The sequence below is a fragment of the Arvicola amphibius genome, chromosome 7 (assembly GCF_903992535.2).
Source record: "Arvicola amphibius chromosome 7, mArvAmp1.2, whole genome shotgun sequence".
NCBI classification, from domain to species: domain Eukaryota; kingdom Metazoa; phylum Chordata; class Mammalia; order Rodentia; family Cricetidae; genus Arvicola; species Arvicola amphibius.
Window position 1 is genome coordinate 42,436,024 of NC_052053.1, and position 12,727 is coordinate 42,448,750.

General features: G+C 50.3%; 1 protein-coding gene across 1 annotated transcript; it reads right to left on the reverse strand.

Annotated features, from left to right (window-relative positions):
• Positions 1-3,957: 3,957 nt before the first annotated feature.
• On the reverse strand, positions 3,958-12,382 carry Arrdc1 (arrestin domain containing 1). The gene is made up of 8 exons (XM_038337189.1): positions 12,214-12,382; positions 6,551-6,661; positions 5,710-5,760; positions 5,461-5,615; positions 5,134-5,316; positions 4,867-5,043; positions 4,350-4,788; positions 3,958-4,270 (listed from the first exon to the last, which is right to left on the reverse strand). The coding sequence occupies exons 1-8, from the start codon at positions 12,329-12,331 to the stop codon at positions 4,206-4,208; spliced, it is 1,299 nt and encodes a 432-aa protein (XP_038193117.1). The 5' UTR covers positions 12,332-12,382; the 3' UTR covers positions 3,958-4,205.
• Between the last annotated feature and the right edge of the window lie 345 nt (positions 12,383-12,727).

Here is a 12,727-nt window from a genome sequence, read left to right on the forward strand (position 1 = left end):
TGGCCCTTTAATAGGACAAAAAATTAGGAAGGCAGAGTAGACAGAACAGAATTCTGAGAGAAAGAAAGCAGAAGCCTCGGGCAGATGCCATGCCTCTCCTCTTCGAGACAGACGCAGGTTAAGATCTCTCCTCTACACACATTAATAGGAATGGGTTAAGCAAGATGTGAGAATTAGCCAATAAGAGGCTGAAACTAATGAGCCAGGCAGTATTTAAATGAATACAGTTTCCATGTAATTATTCTGGAGCTAAGCTAGCCGTGCAGGAGCCGGGTGGCAACGCAGCCCACCGCTCCTTCTACAAGTAGTCATTTACATCACCTGCTACCAACATCAAATCGTACACTCATTGTGTCTCAGCAACTGACTGTCCTGCCATGCCTATCAGTAAGTAGCCTGTGTTGTAAAGCCTACACCATTCATCTCTCTTCATCTCTTCACAGTCATTGTATCATCTCAAATCACCATGGGAAGGGGTGAGAACAAAACAGTGAAATTATTTGAAGTAAGATGACATTCCTGTAATTTTGTTACAATAGTCTCATTGACCTACTGTGTTATTAGTGTTACTAAACTATTTTTTGCTTTTTATAAACTTTATCATATATATAAATAAAAACAAAATCTATACAGAATATTATGTTATGTGCAGTTTGGGACATCCACAGAGGTTCTTAGAACATGTTCTTTGCAGATAAGGAGATGCTACTGTATCTTCTTGTTGTGAATTAAGTCTCTGGTAGTCTCGTCAGAGGAGGGAGCATGCCTTGTGTGAAGAATGCATGGCGTTGAGTCTTCTTGTCGGCTTTTGTTTTTCAAGACAGGGTTTTTCCATGTAGCCTTGAGTGTCCCGGAACTCACTCTGTAGAACAGGCTGGCCTCATAAACTCACAGAGCTCTGCCTTCCTCTGCCTCCTGAATGCTGGGATTAAAGGCATGCGCCACCACCACCAGCAAAGGCTGAGTATTAACCTCCAATCACAGACACATTTTTATTTTCCTAATTTTCTTAAAAAGCAGACGCCCTGCGTTGTATCCTGGGAGCCTAGGGAGGAGTTGCTCAGCTGATGAGGTGCGCCTGGCAAAGATGGCGCTCTAATTTGGGAAAGAACTTGATGGAAAGTATCCCCAGTTAGGAGGGAGGAGTGTCCCAGGCAGGAGAAGGGAGTCTAGTCAGGGGCATAACCCTGCTTTGTGGGAATGTTCTGCTTCAGAAAGGCTTGAGAGGCTACACAGAGGAGACTGCCATGTTGGGAGGATGCTCCAACAGAAGGGAAGTAATTTCCTGAGTTGGGCGTCTGCTCCCACAATAGGGGGCTAATCCCAACATGGAGGAATAGTCCCAGCTGCCAAGCCCACCCCCATCAATGAATAAGGACATAGTGGATGCTCTCGTTAGAAGGGTATGTCTGGCTGGGACCTGTACACCAGTAAGAAAAGTCACATTGATTGTGAGTGTTCCCCTGAGGAGAGATGCTCACCCGTTAGCATGGTGTGCTCACCCTAGTTATCCTAAGTCCTGCCAGGCACACCTTCCTGTGTACAGGCAAGGCCTTTCCTTTAGCCCAAGTAACCTTCACTAGACTGAAAACCTAGTGCCACATGAGCTATCCTGGGCCACCTGATCTCTATAAACAACTCTGTCTTTCCCATCTCTGAGATAACAAGTGAGGTCTCGATGACAAAAGTTAAGGACGTCTAAGTTTTTGACAACCAGTCTAGACTCAGTATCACAAGGCGACAGACCCAGGAAAATGGCTCTGCGTTGGCCACTGGGTTCATACACATACGGAGGAGAAAATGGACAGAGTACCAGGGATTCTTTTTTTTTTTTTAGACATAAAGCTTTATTAAAGGAGAGGGGGAAAGGGAGAGGGAGGGAGGGAGGGAGGGAGGGAACGAGAGAGAGAAAGAGAGAGAGAGAGAGAGAGAGAAGGGGGCAGCGGCGGGTTAATGGCACAGACACAGAAAATAGACATAAAGCTTTATTAAAGGAGAGAGGGAGAGGGACTGAGAGAGAGAGAGAAACAGAGAAGGGGGAAGAGAGGCAGAAGCGAAGCTGCCTCTCCGAGAGGAAGATGAAAAAGAGCGTACCAAGGATTGTTTAGGAGAGCTGAACTGTTAGGCTATTATGGTGGACTGGCAAACTGAGCCCTTCTGAAGGTCATGGGAAACATGCATGCATAGCCCTCTGTAACCATGGCCCAAACAGAGCCAACTTCCTCCCAACCGGCCTCTCCATCTCACCTTTTCCCTGAGACCTTTTGTCTCAGATATCTGCATAGCTTGTTTCTTTCCTGGCCTTTGTGCCTTAAATATCACTGCCTAAGGAAAGCCTTCCCTGTCTCCTTACCTCTCATCTGTTATTCTGGATGTATTTTTCTCTACAGCCCCCCACAAGCTCTCTCTAATTTTATTTTAGGTGTTTTTTTTTCTTTAGACAGAGTCTCATCACATAGTCCAAGCTGGCCTCAAAACTCACAGAACTCAACAGAATTTTACCTCCCTCTGCCTCCAAGTGCTGTAATGAAAGGTGTGTGCCACCATGTCAGGCTCCCTATACTCTTATATGATATATCCTGTATGACCACTGTTTTGTGTGTAGTAGTCAAACAATACCCTCTGGCATACACAGAGGGTATTAATTAAAAAAAAAGAAACATTTAAGTGAAGAGTTTGAACCATAGGTAGTAAACATTTGCCAGACAAAGATGTGGCTGACCTGAGTAGTCTACAGGCCCATCCACACCCAATTTGCCATCAGCCGTAGTCACACTACAACTTTGTAACCACTGACGAAGGCAGGTGAGGTGTGTCCACACTCGCATCAGCTCTGAGACAAACCTGCTTCCCATTCCCATTTTCAAAGTGAGTGAACCAAAGCAAGGGAGCTGCATGTATACAGCCAACTTGAGACAGGGTGAGATTCAAACTTAAGTTCCCCTTCAACGGTAGGCTGCACTGCTTCCAGCCAGTGCTTAGAGATCTGTGGCCTACTTCCTGCCTTTCTCCAAGACCCACCTGTCCCACAGCATCAGATGTTAGCCAGGCATGTGACTGCCCGGTGAAAGACTATGCTGGAAGGAGACAATGAAGTGTTCCAAAAGATACCACCCAGTTCTAGCCTTTGGACAGTGGGGTGCAGACCGAGCTGGTTAGGTGGCATGAATATCAGACAGCCTCCCAGGGCTCAGGTGGAAAGCACAAGTTGGGAATATTGGCGTGCACTGCCAGTATTCTGCTCTTTTGTACACCTGTTTCTTAGAAGTCTGTCAACTTGTTGTTACACAGGCAAGGTGGCCACCACACCTAGCAAAGCGGCTCTTCCCTACTGGAAAATTGGACCTTAGCCAACTCCACTTCCAGTGCAAACACTGCATGTAAAGAACAATAGGCCCGTGCCTGTCACCAGAGATGTCATAGAGGCTGCAGAGTGCCTCTGAAATGCTGCTCCACAGGACCCCTGTCTTTCAATCTTGCTCTAAGGACCTAATTCATAGTTTCAAGGTCTTCTGCGTGCAACAATGATCAGAGTGGGCAGTGACCTCATGGCCAAGAGTAGAGGGATCCTCTGCAAGTAGGTTGCTCGCAAGTCCTTGCCCCATGAATATTTTTGGTGTCCTGGCATCCAAGCACACCGCCTAGAACAACGGTTTGGAATGCAAGTCAGAGGATGTCCCAAAGAACACCAGGAACATCCTTAATCAGACAAAGGAAAAATTAAAAATAAAAAAATCTGAAAAACAAAGAGGGAAGTGGCCAGCACAGCACCATCCAGGTCACATTCTCCGGGACTATAGAGGAGCCCAGAGGATTAAGGGAGTCAAGGGAGAAGCTCTCAGGGTGCCTCCTGCAGGGTGTGGTGTGTCTTTCAGAGGAGCTTATGGGGTTGTGTTCTTCAGGGGTGGAGTCTGCACAGTGGGGGCCACTTTGAGGGTAGGCTTTAGTCGCAAAAGCTCTACAAATAAAGCGCTTTATTTATAGTCTCTCCAGGTCCCATATCCCTGCCGCCCTACCCCAACCTCTCAAGGACTGATTAATTCCAGAGGAGCCAGGAGAGGCTGGTCCACAAGGGGTCGTCCCGACGGCTGCAGGTCCTGAGTAGCTGGGCCAAGTAGAGAGCAAAGGCACGAGGCCCTGGGCATCCCAGCCCAGGGCAAAGGCCAGGCCCACCGTAGAGGTGGCATAGGGTTGGCTCACCAGGGTCAGCTCCCTGGGATCAGGCCAGGGTCTGTACTGGCACAGCTCTGCTCATAGGACGGTGGAGCCTCTGTGGGGAGAAATCAGGATTGACAAGGGGTTCAAGGCACCCTCACTTCCTCCCCCTGGTCCCTGTCATTTCCACTCACCATAGGGGTAGCCCCATGAACTGTACTCTGGGGGGAGGATCAAGGCGCTGGTGGTGGGTACTGGGCCCCCGGAGCCTTCTGCAAAGTAGGGGACAGTGGCACCTATAGAGACGCACAAAGGAGGGTGCAGAGAGTATCTAGCAGGGCTTCCAGCCTGAACACAGGGATCGATGGTGGTGACAGACATGGAACCCAACGCAGTTGACAGCGGCTGCTGCTGAGAATGGCTCTTGGTGGAGAGGGAAACTGGGTCTGAGAACTGGGTGCCACTAGCCACTGCCTCAGCCTCTTCCTGGGGTGGTGCAGAGGGCACCACTGGGGACAAAGCCCCAGGAGAAGACCCTGTGCCGGGACAGGGGCTCAGTGGGGTTTGGTTCACAGCAATATTGCCAACAAAGAGTGGGAGAGTCACGGTGGCTTCAGGTGCCTTCATAGAGACCTAGAAAGAATGCGGGTATTGAGGAGTCAGGCCAAGGTCACCTAGCCTCAGGCCACCCAGCCCTGGGCAACACCAAACCTGCAGGTAGTAGTCGATGTGAATAAGGCTGCAGCCAGGCAGGGCTGACTGGGGCAGGGCAGGCACCAGGATCTGTTCTTGCCACTGAGCGCGCCTCCAGGCCTTGACTCCTGTGCCTTCCACCTCTGCAATGGTTCGCACATCGTAGATCCAGCGCTTGGCCTTATAGGATACCTTCTAAGGAAAGACCAGACTGTGGGCTTAGGCAGGCCAGCAACCCACCCCTTCTGTCCCATGAGAAACGGTCAGGAGTCAGAGGGCTCTGACCTGTAGCAAGCTGGCCACCACAGGGCTAGTGTCCTTGCCTGACTGGTTCTCAATGTCAGCCTGCAGCCGAAGTACCTGTCCCACCACATAGCCACGAAGGTCAGTACTAGCTGTGAGAACCACACTGCCCGTCTTCACCAGCTTATAGGAGAACTTCTTGGTAGTAGAGGCCACGTTGGGTTGCTTAAAGGGAAAATGGGGCAGAGTTTATGAAGTGAGCACAGAGTGCATTCCTGTGGCATAGGGACAGGGCCTCAGCCTGCAGAGCCTGGCTGTCTGGCCCGTGCAGTTTGAAGGTAACCAAAGAAGGCTCCTTTCCATCCTCACCTCGATATCTGGGATGCTATTCAGGTTCAAGGGGCTCAGGATGTAGAATACGAGGCTACATTTGTGATCCTTGGAAAAACGTGGAGTGTCGATGGAGGCCCTCACCTGGTGCACAATCTTCCCAAAGGGTCCCTCAAAAGATGTGGGTGCTGTGGCTACAGAGAGAACAGGGACTGGCTGGTACCCAGCACCTCCCACCTGTAGGTCCCACCATTTCAATGCTGCTGCCCCCACAAGCTCGCCACTTACCAGGAAGCAGGAACTGAAACGGGAAGCTGTGCTCTCCAGCGGGCAGACTTCCTACAGAGATAAGAAGGCAGGAGCAAACCAGAGGAGATCCATAGTGGCCACAGTACCAGGCCAGAAGTAGGCACCACAGCCCACCAGTCCACACTACCTGTCTCCAGCACTAGAGCAGCATGACCATACCAGGAGCTAAAGGCTACAGAAGGACTTGGTTTCAATGAGAGTGTGTGGCTGGTAGAGTGTTTGCCTATTGTACTCAAAGCTCTGGTTCAATTCAAAGGACTATATAAACTAGATAGAGTAGCACACCCCTGGGAGACAGAAGCAAGAGAATCGGAAGTTTAAGGGCATTCTCAGATAAATAACATAACAAGTTCAAGTCTAGCTTGAGCTACATGAAACCCTGTCTCAAAAACGAATAAATACAAACTTTAAAAATAAAATTAAAGGGCTGGAGAGAGGGCTCAGCAGTTAAGAGCATTGCCTGCTATTCCAAAGGTCCTGAGTTCAATTCCCAGCAACCACATGGTGGCTCACAACCATCTGTAATGAGATCTGGTGCCCTCTTCTGGCCTGCAGGCGTACACACAGAATATTGTATACATAAATAAAAAAAATTTTTAAAATCTTTAAAAAAATAAACAAAATTAAAAGCAAGAAGGTGGTTGTGGGTAGAGGGCAGGGATGAAACAGCCATACCAAGGGTCAGAGCCCACCCAGACCCCGTACCAGAGGGCAAGATGGAGTGAGAATCTAAGAGACAGTTGTTGGGAGGGGAAAGGATAAACTGACCCCACTCCAGCCCATGGCTGCCCCTGTGATCACGGCTGGCTCCCACACTCACCCTTGTCAGCCAGTGACAGGGAGCTGTTGAAGTAGCTCTCCTCCACCACCCATGCCCCATCGTTGGCCTTGTTGGAGACCCCACAGGAACCCACGCAGGTCACCCGGATAGCTGTAAGGGGAACGGCGGCATAAGCCTAAGCCAGTTGATGGCCTAGGCTCCTCCCTGACCCCAGCACAGGAATTCCTAAGGGCTGGAAGCATCCATAGGTCAAGTAGCCCCAACCACACTGGTACCTGAAAAGGCCCAGGTGCAAGCAGCCTAACATCTTCTCAAGAATACCTCCAGGCCATCCCCAATTGTGGTGTTCTCCCCAGGAACCAGGCTGGCCAAGAAACTGATAGGCAGTGTTTTACCTGTCCTAAAGACACAGTGGGAGGCCAATAATCTCCTAGATAACCCCGGGCTACCCCCAAATTGTTTATCTTCGCCAGACAAGTAAAAACCCAGGCGCCGTTTTTTATGATGCAAATCAGTTAGGCCTGGAGATGCCCGCTCAGTCTCAAGAAAGTTAATGCCAGCCCTCTCCCTGCAGGAATGCAGTCAAACCTGTCTGAGCCAGTCAGCAATCTAGAACTGGAAGGCGAGCCCTGATTTACTTCCTGAGCAGCAGTGCCCAGGAGGCTGACTTTCTACACCTTGGGGTAGCTGGTCCTCCCTGACCAGTGGAAGTACCCAGAACAGGAAATACTAAGACAGAGTTCAAATTCCTCCTCCGTCTAACAGACATATCCTGGGTCCACAGTGATCAGGTAGCCATAGGTGAATGAGCTGGCATAGCTGAAACTGGTCACAAGGGAGGAGATTCAGGCAAGGAGGTAGGTGGGAGCCAATGAGAGGCACCCTGAAGTAACACCCTTCTCCCTGAAGGGTTGGGTCAAGGTTTCAGCCCCTTTCTGAGACAGGGTCACCGGAGGGTAGGATTATTCAAACTCTTTTATCTCTGTGGGAAGCCACCAAGCAGGAGGAACAAAGATAACCAAGTACCACACCTGCCTCCTGTACAATCTCCCTACATCACGGTCCAGGCATCCTGCTGGTTAGTCACAGAGCACTTAGCTTCCTCCTCTGGCTCATCCTCAACCCATGTGTACACCCCCTCACCTGATGGCGGCCAACTCCTATTCCCACTTTTTTTATTTTTGAATTTATTCTTTTGTTTGTTTGTTTTTCAAAACAGGGTTTCTTTGTGTGATCCTGGAACTAGCTCTGTAGGCCAGGCTGGCCTCAAACTCACAGACAGCTGCCGTGATATTTTGTGTTCTGACAAATAAAGCTTGCCTGGAGATCAGAGGGCAGAGCTAGTCACTAGTTAACCACAGAAACTGGGCAGTGGTGACACATGCTTTTAATCCCAGCACTTGGGAGGCGGAGACAGGAAGTGATAAGGTGAGGTGTAAACAGAATCTCAGCCCCTCTTGCAAAGCAGGACCTAGACTGGTAGGAAGCAACTGGCAGCTGCTTCCGGTTCTCTGCTCTTCCAGGTTTTTATCCCAATATCTGACTCCTGGTTTTTATTGATTAAGATTAATTAGATTAACACTTTAAAGATCCACCTGCCTCTGCCTCCCAAGTGCTAGTATTAAAGGTATGCACCACCACTGCCAGGCTCTGTTCCCACTCTTTTTTTTTTTTTTTTTTTAAGATTTATTTATTTAGGGCTGGAGAGATGGCTCAGCGGTTAAGAGCACTGGCTGCTCTTCCAGAGGTCCGGAGTTCAATTCCCAGCCACCACATGGTGGCTCACGACCATCTACAAAGGGATCTGATGCCCTCTTCCAGCAGGCAGATGTACATACAGAAAGCACTTGTACATAAAGTTAAAGTTTTTTTTAAAGATTTATTTATTTAATATGGATACAGTGTTCTGTCTGTATGTACACCTGTGTGCCAGAAGAGGGCACCAGATCTCATTACGGATGGTTGTGAACTCAGGACCTCCCTGAGGTGCTCCTAACCATTGAGCCATCTCTCCAGCTCCCCTGTCCCCACTCTTGAGGCGGTCCTGCATTCCTGCCCTACCATCCTCTGCTCCTTGGAAGTGCCCATGATTGTCCCTCGCCCTCCATGTCAAACCAGCCTTCTCACTCTTACCTCTAACCATCCCACCCTGGAAACCGAACAGCAAACAGTTCTTGAGATGTCAAGGGTAAGAGGAGGCTCAAAAGGCTGCTGGAGGACACAGGACGCTTCGCAATGGGTACGTCTCCCTAAGGATGATTGGCCCCACTTCAGATACAAAAAGAAGTATGGAGGTCTCAGCTTAGTCCAGACGCTACCATAGTGCCATCAGGATGCCTACTGTGAATGGCACAGAGCTATTCAAATTCTTCGTACTCAGTGTATGAACAATAACAAATTGGTTGCTTTAGCTGTTCAATTGAGGGGTAGTTTTGCTTTTTTGTTTTTTTTTTTTTTTTTTTTTCGGTTTGTTGAGACAGGGTTCCTCTGTATAACAGGCTGGACTCACAGAAATCTGCCTGCCTCTGCTGGGATGAAAGACGTGCGCCATGTGTTTTGTTATATGGATGACCTTTTTGTAGCAGTAGATAACTTGAACCGATACCCAGTCAAACTAAAAATCGGGGAAAACCCAGGTGACTTACATGTTTACTCATCAGAATGACAACTATTAAGTAATTTAACCCATGCTGGGGTGGGGATGCAGGAGTAAACACTCCTTCTACTATTAACCAAAGACTGACAAACTTCTTTTGTTTGCAACTATACATACCAAGGCACCTATCAACAAAGTCCTACACTAGCTCATCATCAAGAGTCTCTCATAGCACCACTTGTAACAGCAACCAAGCACCCAGACTGCACTTTCTACACTTCAGGCAAAGAACCACCAGGTTCCAGAAAAGCAAGCAGCATCTGGGAGTGGGGGGCAGAGGGGATCAGACTCTGATCTTCCCAAGATCAGGCATTTTCTCCCCACACAAACAGGTCTCTTGGGAAGACAGTGTGAACAGCTTCCTGTGTGTTCACTTTCTCATTAGAAATAATTAAAGGTTTAATCGCAGCACTCGGGAGGCAGAGGCGGGCGGATCTCTGTGAGTTCAAGGCCAGCCTGGTCTACAAGAGCTAGTTCCAGGACAGGCTCCAAAGCTACAGAGAAACCCTGGGATGGGGGGGAAGGCTTGTAAACGATGTGCCTGCTGCTCCCCCAACAAAACACCTGAGGTTATTCCTTTGTCACAGTAGGGTCACAATCAAGGTGTAAAAACTTCCCAGAAAATTCCTCAAAGATTCCAGGTTCACAAGTCAAGGACAGTGCCAGCAGCTAGGTATGTACCTTCTCAGATCACTGAGCAGGGAAAACCACATACTACAAACAGTTCTGCTTGAGAAATAAGGGAGGTCTGAGCATACGGGGCGGGGTGAGGGTCCCTGCTGCAGGGGCTGGAACCAGCTTCATTCTTTAACAATCTGCACACGCCTGGGACTAGGCAGTTTGGGGGCAATCACCTGATAAAAGACCCTGATTTCCTTTATTTCCTGGCTTTTAGTGTTCCTGCTGCTTTTCTGTAACATTACAGTCCTATCTCTCAGGCAAAGGTATCTTCTCTGGGAGGTAATCATGGTCCTCTCACCAGCTCCTCCTACCCTGCAGCATAACCAGGAAACCAGGGCAAGTGTGTTCTAGCAAGTTCTCCACTACAGAGCATCAGGTGACAGCCTGCAGAACAGTCTATACTTCAAGGTGTCATCCAAATAGAAATAGCACTTCCTGATAATGTTCAGAACTATAACAAAAGGCAGGCACCAAACTGAATAGGGACTACCAAACTGGGGTGTTCACCATTGGAAACAGAAAGCTGATCTACCTTGTTTTTTCTTTCCTTTTTTAATTTAAAAAACAAAAAACAGGGTTTCTTTGTGTAACCTTGGTTGTCCTGGGTCTAGCTCTGTAGATCAGGCTGGCCTAGGCCTCCTGAGTGCTGGGTCTAAAGAAAATCGTGGTGTGCGTAGTGTTCCTCAGAGACTTCTGGATGTTTTCTCATGAGTGCTTTCTACCTGTCCAGTAACTTCCTTTTAGGCACCACGATAACTAAGGTAGAGGCAAAGACAGGCGGATCTCTGTGAGTTCGAGGTCAGCCTGGTCTACAGAGTGAATTCCAGGACAGGCTCCAAAGCTACAGAGAAACCCTGTCTCAAAAAAAAAATCCATCTTCCAGGGCCAGTCCATGATCCTGGGCACCATCAGCTAGAGCTCTCGTGGCCTCCGTAAGGTCAGCTGTCCATTTACTCGCTCCTTACCCGATACAAGGAGGCCATGAGTAGCTCATTCCTACTGTTGTAGTTAGGAGTAGCCTGTTCACCCCAAGCTCAGCCAGGAGAGAAAGACAGAAAAGAAAAACTTAGTGGCTAGTTCTAAATGAACCTCTCTTCTCTCTGGTGTCTTCCCCAGGGCCACAAGGTGTGGCCTGCACCACATCCCCTCAGCCAGCTTGGAGTTTTCTTTACAACTTCTCATACCTTTCTTGGGTCCAGGAGGAGCTAACCTATCACGGCTGTAGCCTCTACAAAAGCAACATCTGCTCGGATCACAAACTGTAAACAGGGATACAGCAAAGGAAAGCAATGTAACCATGACCAGGAGCCTCAACAAGACCAGGGCCTGACAGACACTACAACCCAGCTCCCTGCTAGACCTAGATAATAACACCAGGTCCAGCTGGTTTCAACTGGGCCTAGGATGGCTAAGGAGAATAGTTATCCATCCTCAGCAACCACCACAAGTGTCTGTGGGCAACTGTGGTTTCGGTCGAGCAGCCAGGTAGTTCTCACGGGAGGTCAAAACAAAAGAATACCAAACAGGGATACTCACAGTTTTTGCACTCAGTGCCAGCAGCTAAGCAAGAGGCTACAACAGTGCCCACCTGACCCTAAGAACTCAAGTCATATAATCCCACACAGATCCCTATTTGTGGATCCAGCACAGAGGAGGCTGCACCTGAGAGCCCTGTCAATGGCAAGAGTAATCTGATCCCCAGCCCCAGAGTCTCAGACATATGTCTCAGCGGAGGGCTAGGCTCAGCTCAGTTTCAAGGCCTTAGGACAGGAGCAAGGGGATTGCCAGGCCGAACAAGCCCCCTTGCCAGCAACCACAAGCTTTAAGGAAGTCTTAAGCCTTAAACTGAAAGCAAAAAAGGTACCCTATGAATACTGCTGGGGACCTGCACGCTTGGACCAGGACTGGCATTGAAGAGGAGGTCCTGCATAGGAGCCTGGAGGCGAGGGAAATAGAGGACCCAGCGCACACGAGGTTGCAGGTGGGGGCCCAGCAGGTGCAGAGTGCGGCGGACCTCGGACACCTGAACAAGGGAATACTGGAGGCCTGCATACTTCCACCTTCAGGGTCGCCTGGGCATGTGAACAAGCGCTTAGGCCCTCACACAGACTCTGGCCTCCCCTAGGCTGAGAGCACAGGATGGGACAGATGCGGAAGGACTGGGCCACCCAGCTGCCTGCCCCGCCCTGGCCTCCCAGCACAGCCGGACCCTGGCGCCCGCGGTTCCGTCGTAACCCAGAGTTCCCTGGATACTGAGAACCCAGTCTCTGAGCCCACTGACCACGAGGTTTTGGAGAGCCCCGCCCCCACCGCAGGTAAGAACGCAACGCATCTACCCGCTCCCCCGGGGCGACCCCGCGCCCACCTCGGAAGGGCAGTGGCGCTCCCAGGCGCACGCGCACGACCCCAGCCAGCTGTTCCCCGGGACTGTAGACGACGCGGCCCTGCCTCAGGCAAATCTCGAAGAGCTGTACCCTCCCCATACCGCGGTGTCCCGCGCCGCGGTCCGACGCCTGCTAGGGCAGAGGCTTCGAGGCCCGCCCCGCCCTCCTCCCCCGACAGAGGACACGCCCAGGCCGCAGGACCCGCCTGGGCCAGGGAACTAGCCGGAGTCCCAAGACCCACCCTCTACCCAAGGACCCGCCCCTTTCCCAAGGCCCGCCTTCCCAAGGGCTGGTCCCTGACTTGAGGACACGCCCAAGACCGAGGACACGCCCCCACCGGACACGCCCCTTTCTCCTAGACTTTCCACCCTAGAACACTAGCACCTGCCCACAGCAGCGCAGTCCTAACTCTACCCTCCCAGAGCTGCGGGCTTGGCTACCGAGTGTGATGCCCGATACGCTGTAGGGATCCTTGAGACGTCTGCTGCCCAGGGG